Source organism: Protomyctophum bolini, assembly GCF_963924005.1.
Source record: "Protomyctophum bolini genome assembly, chromosome: 1".
Taxonomy (NCBI): Eukaryota; Metazoa; Chordata; class Actinopteri; order Myctophiformes; family Myctophidae; genus Protomyctophum; species Protomyctophum bolini.
In genome coordinates, this window is record NC_137862.1 from 6,077,909 (window position 1) to 6,093,718 (window position 15,810).

The following is a 15,810-nucleotide window of genomic DNA, read 5'->3' on the forward strand; positions in this document are numbered from 1 at the left end:
ATGTCTTCAAATGTTTTTGTACTCAATCGTATGATCTCTCTGTGGCGGTGCTTTGCACGGGCAGAGGACAGACACCGTGCACAGGTCCATATGCTGTGTTGTCACTGTTGTGTTGTGTTGTGTTGGGTTGTGTGTCTCCTCGCGATGACGCATTCCAAAACATTTGCGCATATTGCGATATTTAAATAAATATACTTAACATTAACTTATCATAAACTTTATTTTGACTTTGCGCGTCCCGATGGTCTCATCAAAGAGAATTTTAATTTTAATAAAGACCTTTTGGGTCTTTTACTCGGTCGCATTCTGAGCTTTTTTATTTATTTATAATAAAATAATATGAGTCGCGCATATTTAATAGAGTCGGTCGGCAACCGGAAACCAAAGTTTGTTGCAGTAACTTAAACATACCAGCAAAGAAAAATGCAAAATCTAGATGCAGACTATTAACATCACTTCCTCTCACTTGCCTTTTTTATTTTCCAGTTGATGCGTCATCTTGGATGGACGCACTGTGCCGTCTTCACTGAGAATTGGCTTCCTGTCATGTACCCTGTAGACTACACACCGTTCTAGACCACAAGCGCCACAAGCAAACGCACACAAAGCAACACAAAGGCCATATCCGGTTCACACATATTTCATATTCCCCAAGATCACATCGTCTACCCGTCTGGCCTACCAGCTGCTTCTTTAAAAACAATTATACAAGCAATCACCAAAATAAAGGAAACGCGTGAAGGATTCCAGTACGTTCGGTGCATCCTCTGTGGTCACCTTGATCTACTACGAGGAAGCAGAATGGTCTCTTCTAAAGGCAGAATGGTCTCTTCTAAAGGCAGAATGGTCTCTTCTAAAGGCAGAATGGTCTCTTCTAAAGGCAGAATGGTCTCTTCTAAAGGCAGAATGGTCTCTTCTAAAGGCAGAATGGTCTCTTCTAAAGGCAGAATGGTCTCTTCTAAAGGCAGAATGGTCTCTTCTAAAGGCAGAACGTGGAGCTTGTCTTTCAGTCACTGGTTGGTTTGTTGACCGTCAAACAGTTGCCAGATCTCCAGCTGGAACATCGCTATGATCAAATCTGAATTCATGGCTCAATGCTTCAGGTGTTTCCTATTCTTATCTTGGTAGTTTCTTGTAGAGCTGAATGTTTCCAACATCTAACCTACTGTTAGACGCCTCCTCTCTAGGAAGTACGGTAGTCTCATATCATTAATGCAATACTAAGGCCAACGAAGACCCTGATATCTGCATGCCCCCCCCCCCCCCCCACCCCAGATAACCATGTTATGCTTCTTCTGATTGGTTTTCTCAATCCATCCCTGGCTTATATACAGTACGCCTGAATTGTATTTCCATCGTTCACCGAAAATGAACCGATTTTATGAATTGAAAAACGGTATAAATTAGGTCCCTTATTTTGGACACTTGGGTGGAAGATGCTTCCGCGTGTGATATCGGTACAGCATGTCAGTCAGTCAGGTCTGCCGACACAAGATGGTCTTTTTATTCCCGTCTTTAGTCTTGTCTACACTTAAATCAGGGTGTGGTATATTTAGTTATGTACCCATCCCCTCAGTCTAGTCCACACTTAATGCTAGTATATGTTCTCACCACCTCAGTCTTGTCCACACTTAATGCTAGTATATGTTCTCATCCCCACAGTCTAGTCCACACTTAATGCTAGTATATGTTCTCATCCCCTCAGTCTAGTCCACACTTAATGCTAGTATATGTTCTCATCCCCTCAGTCTAGTCCACACTTGATGCTAGAATATGTAATCATCCTCTCAAAGGACAAGCCAATTCGAGGTGCCTTGTATACCCTTATACCACGTTTAATGACACATTGGGGCATTCATTTATTTATTCGTCCATAAGAAGCAGTTAGGTTGTCCAATATATTAACCATTTAAGCCCTGTATTCCAAATTGTTACATTTTTGCCCATGATGTGCCCCAGAATAGGTACACCAGCGTTAAAGTGGTTAAGAAATGCATTCAGTTCATTTCAACCATAAGCCTTTTTGGCGTGTTGATGTTAGAGGCATTTCAGCAGTTTGTCGTGTCTAGTCACTATTCTAAGAGGCTATACATGCATGGCTGCTGAGCTAGGCTCAGCACCTCATCTTCTGATCTTTGCCCAACAGAAGATTCTGTTGGGAAAACAGCCATTTTTACCGTGTGCGTTTTATATAATGCACATGCATAATGCAGGGCATGCAGACATGGACTAAACATGTTCACCTTTTGATTTGACAAAGAGAAACACTGTATTTGAGCCTTTTCTCGGCAACATGAAATAATATTGCAATCAGTCAGACTAACTGTACATACACACACATCATATACACATTTATAAAGACAGAGAGGCAATATAAGTATACAAAACAAATATTCTCCTTAACATATTTTGAATATATGCATGTCTTGTCTTCTAGGATATATGGAAACATTTGATTTTTTTGAAAGGATATTTTAGTTTTATCTAAATTTAGGAAGAGATTTTTAACCGTAGAAACTTCCGAATTTCCCAATGTCATTATTTTCATGGGGGGGCTGTGTGTGTGTGTGTGTGTGTGTGTGTGTGTGTGTGTGTGTGTGTGTGTGTTTGTGAATGACTGTACATACAGTAACAGTATACTATAGTAAGTGTATTTGCGTAAAAGAATGTTCCAGTGAAAGTGTCATTAGCAAGTCTGCCGTCAGATCTATCTTTTCTTTGATGAAGCATGTTTGGTTTTTCCTCTCATCCACAACGAATGTCCATGGTTTGGAAGTGTTCTATGGTCCCTGTGTAGGGACCATAGGGACCTCTCTGGTCCCTGTGTAGGGACCATAGGGACCTCTCTGGTCCCTGTGTAGGGACCATAGGGACCTCTCTGGTCCCTGTGTAGGGACCTCTCTGGTCCCTGTGTAGGGACCATGGGGACCTCTCTGGTCCCTGTGTAGGGACCATGGGGACCTCTCTGGTCCCTGTGTAGGGACCATGGGGACCTCTCTGGTCCCTGTGTAGGGACCATGGGGACCTCTCTGGTCCCTGTGTAGGGACCATGGGGACCTCTCTGGTCCCTGTGTAGGGACCATGGGGACCTCTCTGGTCCCTGTGTAGGGACCATGGGGACCTCTCTGGTCCCTGTGTAGGGACCATGGGGACCTCTCTGGTCCCTGTGTAGGGACCATAGGGACCTCTCTGGTCCCTGTGTAGGGACCATGGGGACCTCTCTGGTCCCTGTGTAGGGACCATGGGGACCTCTCTGGTCCCTGTGTAGGGACCGTGTAGGGACCATATGGACCATCCTATTACAAACACCTGACCTGAGTACTGTAAAAAATGTGGACTCTGTGTGCATTTGCTATATGTATGTATGCTAGAGAGCAGTTGATGTAACCGAGTTGAACTGAGGGTAGTTCTTCTTGGGCCCAGCCTCACATTTAGTTATATTTATGTCCCTAAGTTAGTCAGTGGGTGGTGGGTGGTGGTAGTGGTCTCGTATGGCCAGGCAGTTGCCCTCCCACAATTTTCAAATGCTTTCGATAAAAGCATTCAGAGATTGTGCAATAGTTGTCTGGCTCTGTGAGACTAGGCAGTGGCGTGGGTACGTTCTTCTGGAAAAGCTGACTCCCAATTAGCCCCTTAAGAGAGAGAGGGAAATGACCATGACCTCCCTATTGGCCTGTTTCTTCTATTCTAGTTCGATTCACACCCAATTCACCCCCCCCCCCCCAGGCAATGTGTTGCTTAGCGCTAATTGCATGACCGCAATGTGTAGCCTGTATGTATTCGCCAGATCACTTCTCAACTTGACACTTGACACCTGTGGGAGATCTGGAATGGTGATGGTTTTCCCATTCCATTCATCAACCCAACTAATGGTGGAAGATGTCATGGAAGGAGCAGTGGGCAGTGTTGTATACTCTTCTCCTCCCACAAGACCCCTAGACGCTTGTAGAAACTATGCCAAGCACATAGGGACATTTTTCCTTATTGGCAGTATAACCTAACCTGTATGTATAGTTGCATATCTCTGCTGTCGGGGGAGAAACCCAAAATGTTTATTTTTTATTTTTTTCAGGAAATGAAGAAAACCTTATTTTTTAAAACTATGCAATACTGCCTCTTTAAGTTGGTATTGTGAGTTGCTTTAACACCGTCTTGAGGGTACAACGGAGTAGTAAGCGATTTGAAGCACTTTTTAAATACTTTTCATTGGTTCAATATTGTTTTAACCAGAACACAGACGTAAAGGTGTTCAATAGTGTTGATTTATGGGGGGGGGGGGGGGTTATTGGCTATTAGGCCTGACGTCGAAATAAATAAAAAGTAATCTGAAAGAATATATATTCAAATATTTGTGCCACATTTTCACGAAAAGAGAAAAAAATTGCAAACCTACAAGCTCGTAGCTATGAGCTTGTAGATCTGCTATTTCCCAATAGCTAAATAATGCTTAGTTAACCCATTCTGAACGGGTACCCGTTTTGGTGTTAGCATCATGTTATGCTTTAGCTATTGAAAAATAGCAGATCTACAAGCTCATAGCGCGCCACCGAGTGGCGCGCTACGAGCTTGTAGGTCTGCTATTTTCACGACTGACATTTTCATAGAATCTGATCTCAGGTCAGAATGGGTTAATCAGACCAGTGTGTGTCCCAGTGGAAACCTCGTATGAATCTGATCTCAGGTCAGAATGGGTTAAAACACCAACAGGGTTTCCCGTCCATAATGGGCTTTAGGAGGGAATCTAAAAGTAGGGCGGTTTCCTCCCCGCGGCGATGGCGATATGCAACTCGTAGCGGGTTAGTGCAGGTGGAGCTCATTTGAGTTATTGCTCTGCTCTATCCCTCCAAAGGTCAGAGTTCAGTAATCTGTATACCTCTATCCTCGGCATGATGTCTCCACTCTCCACGGCGCCTACTCATTTTAAAGTCAAGACCTAAATTAAGCTCAAATGTATACGCTATAATTATCGCTTCGCTTATACCGACAAGAACTCTGCGATCTGCTCTTGTCAATCGTCACGTCCTGCTGCAGCCGGAGTGCATACTGACGTTATCAACGCATTGGGAGCTTTTAGGCTATTTTAGGTGCACGACAGACACTGGCGTACGAGTCGACATAAGTCAGACTTAAAACGAGGCATTATGTTCACGGTTCAGCTGTCTACTACACGTTGCCAATGACAGCCGGAAATGGCCTTAATTGTTTTTTTGGGGGGGGGGGTTTTCACCACAGGACTGTACCGTCCATCGTGGACACCGCTATAGCAGAGTTCTCATATCTTTATTCTTTACCGCTCCCACTCTGCTGGTGTCCAAACAACTTGTATTTATATGTAGTATCCTAAAAAAAAAACCTATAGTAAAATGCCAATATTTTAAGGAATGTTATGATAAGGTTGTATGTTCATAGTAATATTTTATAACCATTATTCCTCAATGACATGGGAAGAAGGACCCTATCTATGTCACAGTATTTTGTGATCACCTGTACGGAACTATGTCACACGCAAGGAAAATGACAATAAAAGGATTTGGAAGAATTTGATTCTGCCCTATTTTTTCATTTATTTTCATGTATAGCGAGACTTTCTCTGCGGGTTCATATCTGCCTATACTATCACCATATCGGTCATGTTTGTCAAGTTGTTTGATCAGTAATTTGTACAGGAAGCATTGCAAAAAGAAGCTGTCCTACCAGTGAAGTAATCAGATAGACATTTATAATGAATTATGCAAAAATGTACAGCAATGGTTAACAAAGGGAGAAAGCATTAAATACAAATTACATTTACGCATGTAGTCAATGACGGGCTTCATGGCTTATTACACTTTCATCCAATCAATAAGTTACACCGAATATTTGACGATGGAAGGCACGTCTGAGGACGTCCTGACGATGGGCAGAACTCCAACCACGGAACTCGGGGGAATCAATCAATACAGTTGCAACCACTATACTAAGGGCAAGTATTTCATACATCTTAAGTTAAAAAATTAATCTGAACTATCCTTTTAAGAAACAGCAGGGTTATGTGAGAAGTGCATGTTTTCGCTTGTAGATCAGTGAAAGTCAGATCTATTTCTTTCTAAACCAGATCCCACTGGCGTCTTCGAGTCCCGGACTCCCGGTACGTTGCGATGAAGATCTTCATCTCCCCGTCTTCAAACAGCAGGGCCGTGTGGAAGGCCTTTTTGAACTTCTCCGTGAAGGTCAGATCGGTGACGAGCCTCACCTTATTGGCCCAGATCAGAGTGGTTCCTGGCTGACAGAAATGTTTCATGGTGGCCAGCAGCTCGTCCAGGTAATCGTGATGATAGACCACGTCCGTGGCCAGAACGTAGTCGTAGCGATACACTGATTTAGGGTGCGTGCGCTCCAGGTTGTAACCCCAGGACAGGACCGACACCTCGGGTGTGTACCGGCACCGCTCCCTGGTGTTCCTCGTCACGTTGTCCCGGAGGTTCACCATCACATCGGGCAGATCAGTGGCTGTTGCTCTGGCCCCTGAAAAGATGTGATCATCAAGTCATGATTATCTTACACAGGTTATCATTTGCATAATTGCATTTGTATGTAGCCATAGCACGTCATAGTACATGTATATAGTTTCATTATATAGATATTCCACTGTTACGTTCTTATAGCTTACGCATGTTTCATGATAAATGTTTTTTCATGTGATGTATGATGCTTTTTGTTCTTGCTTAACCCATTCTGAACGGGAACCCATTTTGGTGTTCGCATCATGTTATGCTTTAGCTATTGAAAAATAGCAGATCTACAACGACTGACATTTTTAGAATCTGATCTCACGTCAGAATGGGTTAATCAGACCAGTGTGTGTCCAGTGGAAACCTCTTATGAATCTGATCTCAGGTCAGAATGGGTTAATGTAAGTAGCTCTGGATTAAGAGCGTCTGCTAAATGCCTAAATTGTTAGTAATTGTGTGTTGCGCTGTGATCACTTAGTCAAGTCCAAATTCCTTTTCCATGAGGCATGATTATATTGATTCTGTTGTTTCTAAACTGTTAAATATGTGTTCGTCAAGTCCTACCCAGCAGACTGGCCACGATGGTGACCAGGCCGGTTCCTGCTCCCAGCTCCAGAACCTCCTTCCCCATCAGGTTCACCTCCTGCCAGCTGTTGTTATCCAGGTTGTAACACAAAGCCAATGCCTATATGAGACAGAGGGAACCAGTAAGACTGAGTAACACGTCACTTTGTGAACCAATGCGGTGATATGGAATCCAACACAGTAATCTGTATCGTCTGTTTCCATGTTGGCAGAGAGACACTCACCGCTGGCCACATTACCGCTCCATAGGAGTCAAAGGCTTCATGAATGGTGATCTTCTCTCCTACATAGTAATAAATATCCTTTCCCCATCTGTCGCTCTGGACCGTAGGAGCCCAGGCTGGTCTGCTCTGCTGCAGCACAGCGGCAGCCATCGGCTCAGTGTTCTTTGCTGCACGGATCAGATTGATAATAACATCATAAGTGGAGGCTTTGCCTGCAGTTGAGGTAGATTTATAGAATGTATGGCATGGTTTTGCTTTTAAAAACATTCATGTGCATTACGACTCGCCTCTTCCGGTGTCTTCATCCTGATTGGTCAGAGTGCCACATGTTGAGTCATTGTTTTCGGTGTCTTTGCAGCGTTCTTCCTCTGGATCAAGACACATTTCCATGCCGTTGGTTAATGGATTCTGACCCAGTTCCTTTACCTCCTTCACACAATCTTCTCTGTTCTCCTCCCTCTCTCCTCCCTCCTCCTCCTCCTCTTCCTCCTCTCTCCGCTCCTCATGAAGTCTGCCTTGTGTTTCCTCAACCAGGTCGTCTTCCGTCTCTCCCTCCCGGCACGTCGCCACGAAGATCTTCATCTCCCCGTCTTCAAACAGCAGGGCCGTGTGGAAGGCCCTTTTGAACTTCTCCGTGAAGGTCAGATCCGCCTCATACCTCACCTTATTGGCCCAGATCAGAGTGGTTCCTGGCTGACAGAAGTGTTTCATGGTGGCCAGCAGCTCGTCCAGGTAGTCGTGATGGTAGACCACGTCTGCCGCCAGCACGTAGTCGTAGCGATGGAGTGATTTAAGGTGGGTGGTCTCCAGGTCGTGACCCCAGGACAGGACGGACACCTGGGGGGTGTACCGGCACCGCTTGGTGTTCCTCATCACGTTGAACCTCAGGTTACCCAACACGTCGGGTAAATCAGTAGCTGTCGCTGAGGCCCCTGAAAAGATATGACCATTTACAATTTAGGCATTTAGCAGACGCTCTTAATAATAATAATAATAAAACTTTATTTGTATAGCACCTTTCATGACATGAAATGCAGCTCAAAGTGCTTTACAGAAAAATGGAGAATAAAAGAAAAGCAAGGCAACAACATTAAAAACAAGCAGTAGCCTAATGCAATACAGTGAGGACATGAATAACAAAAATAAAAAATAAAAGATCAATTAAAAGCAATGTTGTAGAAGTGGGTCTTGAGCTGAGCTTTAAAAATGTCTACAGAGGCTGCCTGACGAAGGTATGTATCCAGAGCAACTTACATTTAAGCAAAAACAAAAGCATGGCATACATCACATTATATAAAAAGTAGTTATATCATGAATCGTGTAAACTAAGAACGTAATAGTGGAGTATCTATGTCAACTATACATACTATACTATATTATATATTATACAATATACATGTGTACTATAAAGTGCTATGACTACATAAAATGCAATTCTAGTGCTGTCTACATAACGAGCTATATAAGTCTGTCAAATACTATCTAAGTCTACATAAAGTGCTATCTAAGGTGCTAGGCTAGGGCAAGTGCTACGGGCCATGGTGGAGTCTGAAGAGGTAGGTTTTCAGACTACTATGACCATTAAAGAATTGCACAAAAGGCTATAATTTGAACTGTTAAATAATTAAAGTTATGGTTATAAGTACAACTCAGATTCAAAGGTAAAACACGGTTTAAACTACCGTAGATGGTAGTTGTAGCAGAGTATACGCACAGCCCTAAACAGCCTAATATCTCCCTTTGGCCGGTGTGTTTTTTTCCCCTGAGTGTTTGGTTTTCCCACATATCGTACATTATATACAAGTCATACCCAGCAGACTGGCCACGATGGTAACCAGGCCGGTTCCTGATCCCAGCTCCAGAACCTCCTTCCCCGTCAGGTTCACCTCCTGCCTGTTGTTATCCAAGTAGGAACACAAAGCCAATGCCTGTGAGACAGAGGGAACCAGTAGGACTGAGACAGAGGGAACCAGTAGGACTGAGAGACAGAGGGAACCAGTAGGACTGAGACAGAGGGAACCAGTAGGACTGAGACAGAGGGAACCAGTAGGACTGAGACAGAGGGAACCAGTAGGACTGAGACAGAGGGAACCAGTAGGACTGAGACATGTGAGACAGAGGGAACCAGTAACATGTGATGATATGGAACTCAACACTGTAATTTGTATTGTCTGTTTCCATGTTGGCAGAGAGACACTCACCGCTGGCCACATTACCGCTCCATAGGAGTCAAAGGCTTCATGAATGTTGATCTTCTCTCCTACGTAGTAGTAGATGTCTTGTGGTGTAAACGTGGTGTAGCACGTAGGAGCCCAGGGCAGTTGCTCTGTGGCCTTCTTTGCTGCACACATGTAGTAAATTGATCAAATCACACAATTGTTTTCTGTAAATGGAGATTGCAGACCGGGGGGGTTTCCAAATCACCCAAATCACTGAATGCTCCTTTAATGTTTCAGCTGGTAACTGTAATTACTCATGTAGCCCTACTGTATATCCTTCGTTGACCGTAGTCCACCAGGGACTATACTAGGCCCCTTCTTTTTCCCCGCTACACCAGTCAAAAGTAGGCAATCTGCAAGCTCACAACACATTGCAATGATGTTGTAGATCAGCTCTCTTCGTATATAAAGGCCTCTATGGTTTATGTGGTTAAACTATAATTATTACCGTTAATGTATATGTTTTGAATCAATCGTCTAAATCTGCAAAGTAACTATAGTAACTATGGCTGTCAAATAGTTTTAGTGGAGTAAAAAGCTCTAAACATACAAACAAACAATATTTGCCTCTGAGATATAGCCTAGTAAAGTAAGTAAACGAGTAAGACGCGCAAACGCGGGAAGCGAACGCAGCTGAGACCCTGCAGATCATGTCTGTCTGTCTGTCTGTCTGTCTGTCCCGCTGTTACTGTATATGTGGACCTGGCCCCTTTTGTGCCCATATATGGAGCTGAGTGGACCTGGCCCCTTTTGTGTCCATATATGGAGCTGAGTGATTGCTGATGCAACACACTCCATATTTGGATAGCGGGACAGACACACACACACACACACACACACACACACACACACACACACACACACACAGACAGACAGACAGACAGACAGACAGACAGACATGATCTGCTAGGTCTCATAGTAAGTGCTCACTGCGTTCGCAAAAATGACCTCATAATTCCTACATAAATACAGTACTTAAATGTACTTGGATACTTTCCACCAATATGTTTTCATTCATGCAGCCAATGACTCACCGCTTCCTGTGTCTTCATCCTGATTGGTCAGAATGCCACATGTTGAGTCATTGTTTTCTGTTTCAGTGTCTTTGCGGCGTTCTTCCTCTAGATCCAGGTTCTGGTTCTGCACAGATGCCTGGCTACACTCGTCTTCCTCCTCATCCTGTTCTTTATAGTCCACTCTCTCCTGGGCCTGCTTTGACTTATGTTCTGTTCTGTCTTCGTTTAGACTGTTTGGTACTGCTCCATCAGCCATGGTCTCTGCAGTACTGACACAGTGAAGCCATTCGGGACACTCCTCCCTCTCTCCTTCCTCCTCCTCCTCTTCCTCTCTCCGCTCCTCATGAAGTCTGCCTTGTGTTTCCTCAACCAGGTCGTCTTCCGTCTCTCCCTCCCGGCACGTCGCCATGAAGATCTTCATCTTCCCGTCTTCAACCAGCAGTTCTGTGTGGAAGGCCTTTTTAAACTTCTCAGTGAAGGTCAGATCGGTGTGAAACCTCATCTGATTGGCCCATATCAGAGTGGTTCCTGGTTGACAGAAATGTTTCATGGTGGCCAGTAGTTCATCCAGGTGGTCATGATGGTAGACCACGTCCGTCGCCAGTACATAGTCATAGTTATAGACGGATTTAGGGTAGCTGCTCTCCAGGTCGTAACCCCAGGGCAGAGCTGCCACTTGGGGGGTGTACCTGCATCGTCCCCTGGTGTTCCTGGACAGGTTCCATCCCAGGTGGCTCAGGGTATCCTCAAGGTCTGTGGCCGTCACCCAAGCACCTGAAAACCAAAGTTTAGACTTTAGAGGACCTCTCAAAGCACATACACAGTGTATCAGATATGTCATCATGTCATGTGAAGTGAGGACAGGATGTCGTGGGCCCATAATTCAGCCCCGGGGAAGTGGAGTTGCGGAGGCCCTCTATAGGCGAAACGAAACCCTGACGAATCAAGGGCATGCGAGTGCATTTTAGGTCAGTCCTACAGTGACCTAACAGGCTGCGTTGCAGCCAGGATGGCTGAGAGCAGCTGCTGTGCACAACATTATTATGTCACAAAGCAACATGATTATATAGGCTGTTACCTTGTTAAAAGATAATTGTGTATCTACGAAATTAAATATATGATATTCTTTTTTTTATATATTTAAAAAGAAACGGCTGGCCCAGGCCGGCCTGTACTGGACCGGCCGTTCGGGAGTTGTCCCGAATCTCCCAATGGCCAGCACGTCTCTGAGTGAGGTGGGCCTTTTGGGTGGGCCACGTCTCTGAGTGAGGTGGGCCTTTTGGGTGGGCCACGTCTCTGAGTGAGGTGGGCCTTTTGGGTGGGCCACGTCTCTGAATGAGGTGGGCCTTTTGGGTGGGCCACGTCTCTGAGTGAGGTGGGACTTTTGGGTGGGCCACGTCTCTGAGTGAGGTGGGCCTTTTGGGTGGGCCAGTGCGTTCCTCTGACTCACCAAGCAGCGTGGCTACAATAGACACCAGACCGGTCCCAGCACCGACCTCCAGAACCGCCTTGTCCCGAAGACTCAGCTGTTGATGGTGAGTCTCGAGGTACCGGCAGAGCGCCAGAGCCTGTGGGTCATTATTATATATATAATCACTTTTAATTGTGTAAATGTATAAATCTAGACGGAAATAATGCATAATTATGAAATGTTCATTTAACCCATTCTGACCTGGCACCCATTTTGGTGTTAGCATCATGTTATGCTTTAGCTATTGAAAAATAGCAGATCTACAAGCTCATAGCGCGCCACCGAGTGGCGCGCTACGAGCTTGTAGGTCTGCTATTTTTGGAAAAAATCGAAGAACGACTGACATTTTTTTAATCTGATCTCAGGTCAGAATGGGTTCATCAGACCAGTGTGTGTCCAGTGGAAAACCTCGTATGAATCTGATCTCAGGTCAGAATGGGTTAATATTTTAGTGGAAGAAAAGGCTAAATGTAAAAGGTTCTCCTCACCGCTGGCCATATCGTGCCTGCAATGGAGTCCAGAGAGCCAGTGATGGTGATCTGGTGTCCTGCATAGCAATACGTCTCTTTATCCGCCGTGAAGTAGAAACTGGGAGCCCTGTCCGCTCTCTGGACAGCGAAGGTCATTTGACCTTCCCTGGACTTCTCCCCGTGTCCCTCCTCAGCCTCTTCCATGTTCATGTCGTCGCTCTCCCCCCCCCGCCGTCCCCCCACACCGTATGACGTGAGCAACGTAGCCATGATCTCTGTTGACAGGATCATGTATCAGGTGTGTGGGGGGAAAAAAACAAAAGGAGAAAAGAAAAGCCATTAAGTATTTGCATTTATTTACTATTATAGTTTTAAATTCCTTTTTTTAAAGTTTTACACAACACAATCAAGAAGTAAATGTACAGTATAAGACGACACAGAAAAGTACAACAAAACAACAGATGCATCATGACAGAGGGTGACGCCCAGTGACCCAAAGGCAAAAACACTTCTTACTTGCTAGGATAAATGTAACGGGTAAATTATTACACGATTAAACAACACTTACCTTGTGGATTGTGTCCCTTTGCTCTTATCAAATCATTTTATATAGTCTGCTTGTTCCATGTTCAGCAAGTATTCATCCAGCCAAGAATCCCTGCAGGAGAAGCAGTCTGGTTTACGGTCCTTGCCTTGCCTCCTTCCACTTTAAAACGCTTCAACAGGTAAACAACAGTAACTTCAAAATATGCTCCGTTTTAACAGTATCTTGTATCTTTCGTTGCCTCCAGTATATTTCCCAGCAGCTCTTCTTCAAGTCGGATTTTTTTGTAAATTCACAGAACAACAGCAAACATATACCTTCTGCTCAGATTTGTACACCTTTAGTTTCCTGTCAGTAACCTACTGCAATTTCCAGAAAATGGGACCGTCGTCCAGGAGATTATAGAGAAGTAGCATCCTGCAGGACACTCCCATCATCAGTACAAGGGCAAAGGCTATTTTTAGAGAGGTGAAGTAAACATAAACACTGTAACACACCCATTGGCAGACATGCGCATGCTTAACCCATTCTGACCCGAGATCAGATTCATACGAGGTTTCCACTGGACACGCACTGGTCTGATTAACCCATTCTGACCTGAGATCAGATTTTAAAAATGTCAGTCGCTCTTCGATTTTTCAAAAATAGCAGACCTACAAGCTCGTAGCGCGCCACTCGGTGGCGCGCTATGAGCTTGTAGATCTGCTATTTTTCAATAGATAAAGCATAACATGATGCCAACACCAAAACGGGTTCCCGTTCAGAATGGGTTAAAGTGAATGGCACATAGAGTGGCAAAAAGCAACATGCAAAGTGAGTTTAATTAACATTGTTTAATTAATGTTGCTAATGCAATCAGAGAGGACTTTCTGTCTGGATGAATGGGCTGTCGAGGCCAGAAAGTAGTGTTTTGCCACTCTGTAGGCGTTCCTGCATAACCTCCGGGTTTGATGATGATGTCACGGTGCATGCTCTCTATACAGTAGCAGGTAAGAGAGAGAGGGAGCAAAATACTGAAATGTCACAATATCAACAGCTGGGATATTCAATACCTCTGCCTGACAGTGGTGGAAAAAGTACTCAATTGTCTTACTTAAGTAAAAGTACCAATACTGCAATTTAGAACTACTCGGTTACAAGTGAAAGTACGGAATTGAAAATGAACTTGAGTAAAAAAAAAAAATGTACTTAAAGTACTAAAAGTAAAAGTACTTCATTGTGCAGAATGTGTACAAAATCTATTGAAAATCGGCTATTTTCAAATGGCCGAAATGTATAGGGTTGAAGTGGTTAATGTATGATTTCTAATCAAAATTAAAATCTCCAAAGTAACTAGTAACTAAAGTTTTCAAATAATTGTAGTGGAGTAAAAGTACAAATGTTGGCTCTGAGATGTAGTGGAGTAGAAGTAAAAGTACTGTAAATTAAAAAAAACTCAAGTAAAAACAAAAAAAAAAAAAAACTCAAAAATGTACTTAAGTACAGTACTTAAGTAAAAGTACTTAGTTACTTTACACCACTGCTGTCTGCATACGTTCTCTACGGACGTTCGAGAAGCTTCTGTGATTGATGCAATGCAATGTTGACTGTAATATTAGTGCAATGACTGTCTGTAATATTAGTGCAATGTCATGTTGACTGTAATATTAGTGCAATGACTGTCTGTAATATTAGTGCAATGCCATGTTGACTGTAATATTAGTGCAATGACTGTCTGTAATATTAGTGCAATGTCATGTTGACTGTAATATTAGTGCAATGACTGTCTGTAATATTAGTGCAATGCCATGTTGACTGTAATATTAGTGCAATGACTGTCTGTAATATTAGTGCAATGTCATGTTGACTGTAATATTAGTGCAATGACTGTCTGTAATATTAGTGCAATGCCATGTTGACTGTAATATTAGTGCAATGACTGTCTGTAATATTAGTGCAATGTCATGTTGACTGTCTGTAATATTAGTGCAATGACTGTCTGTAATATTAGTGCAATGTCATGTTGACTGTCTGTAATATTAGTGCAATGACTGTCTGTAATATTAGTGCAATGTCATGTTGACTGTCTGTAATATTAGTGCAATGACTGTCTGTAATATTAGTGCAATGCCATGTTGACTGTAATATTAGTGCAATGACTGTCTGTAATATTAGTGCAATGTCATGTTGACTGTCTGTAATATTAGTGCAATGACTGTGTAATATTAGTGCAATGTCATGTTGACTGTCTGTAATATTAGTGCAATGACTGTGTAATATTAGTGCAATGTCATGTTGACTGTCTGTAATATTAGTGCAATGACTGTCTGTAATATAATAATAATAATAATAATAATATATACGATTTATATAGCGCTTTTCTGGGTACCCAAAGTGGCTTTACAGAAAGAGGTACAGACATATTTATTAGAAAAATATTTAAAAAGGTTTAAAAGGTTAAAAACTAGAAATCAAAATCAAAAGAGGGACAAACAAGAAGGGTGTGTGTGTGTGTGTGTGTGTGTGTGTGTGTGTGTGTGTGTGTGTGTGTGTGTGTGTGTGTGTGTGTGTGTGTGTGTGTGTGTGTGTGTGTGTGTGTGTGTGTGTGTGTGTGTGTGTGTGTGTGTGTGTGTGTGTGTGTGTGTGTGTGTGTGTGTGTGTGTGTGTGTGTGTGTGTGTGTGTGTGTGTGGGGGGGGGGGGTTATGTAGGGAAAGCCAGTTTGAAAAGGTGGGTTTTGAGTGTGCTTTTGAACATTTCGAGGGTGCAATGCCATGTTGACTGTCTGTAATATTAGTGCAATGCCATGTTGA

The 15,810-nt window shown here is 43.4% G+C and overlaps 2 protein-coding genes across 6 annotated transcripts in view; one reads left to right on the forward strand and one right to left on the reverse strand.

Moving 5' to 3' along the window:
• tpp2 (tripeptidyl peptidase 2) overlaps nucleotides 1–3,712 on the forward strand; it is a 29,127-nt gene extending 25,415 nt beyond the window's left edge. For 2 of the 4 annotated variants that reach the window (XM_080765836.1, XM_080765837.1), the window contains one exon: nucleotides 487–3,712. In XM_080765836.1, the coding sequence (XP_080621962.1) occupies nucleotides 487–576 (90 nt within the window). In that variant the 3' untranslated portion in view covers nucleotides 577–3,712. The remainder of the gene's footprint in view (nucleotides 1–486) is intronic. The other 2 variants (XR_013964221.1, XR_013964222.1) reach the window with 2 other exon arrangements.
• Nucleotides 3,713–5,673: 1,961 nt separating this feature from the next.
• mettl21ca (methyltransferase 21C, AARS1 lysine a) lies at nucleotides 5,674–13,361 on the reverse strand. Of its 2 annotated transcripts, XM_080772663.1 has the most exons (11): nucleotides 13,338–13,361; nucleotides 13,045–13,192; nucleotides 12,495–12,751; nucleotides 11,986–12,103; nucleotides 10,554–11,309; nucleotides 9,502–9,641; nucleotides 9,111–9,228; nucleotides 7,588–8,232; nucleotides 7,301–7,467; nucleotides 7,056–7,176; nucleotides 5,674–6,504 (listed from the first exon to the last, which is right to left on the reverse strand). In XM_080772663.1, exons 3-11 carry the CDS (start codon nucleotides 12,744–12,746, stop codon nucleotides 6,086–6,088), a joined length of 2,736 nt encoding a protein of 911 aa, XP_080628789.1. In that variant the 5' UTR covers nucleotides 12,747–12,751; nucleotides 13,045–13,192; nucleotides 13,338–13,361; the 3' UTR covers nucleotides 5,674–6,085. The 2 variants fall into 2 exon arrangements, with proteins under 2 accessions (XP_080628789.1, XP_080628788.1); XM_080772662.1 differs by having other exon boundaries at nucleotides 13,045–13,361.
• Nucleotides 13,362–15,810: the final 2,449 nt, after the last annotated feature.

Coding starts and splice junctions, on each gene's coding strand:
- mettl21ca (XM_080772663.1), bottom strand. CDS start 12,746: ATGGCTACGTTGCTCACGTCATACGGTGTGGGGGGACGGCGGGGGGGG. Junction 9,229..9,501: donor GAGCGGTAATGTGGCCAGCG/GTGAGTGTCTCT, acceptor TCTGTCTCACAG/GCATTGGCTTTGTGTTCCTA. Junction 7,177..7,300: donor GAGCGGTAATGTGGCCAGCG/GTGAGTGTCTCT, acceptor TGTCTCATATAG/GCATTGGCTTTGTGTTACAA.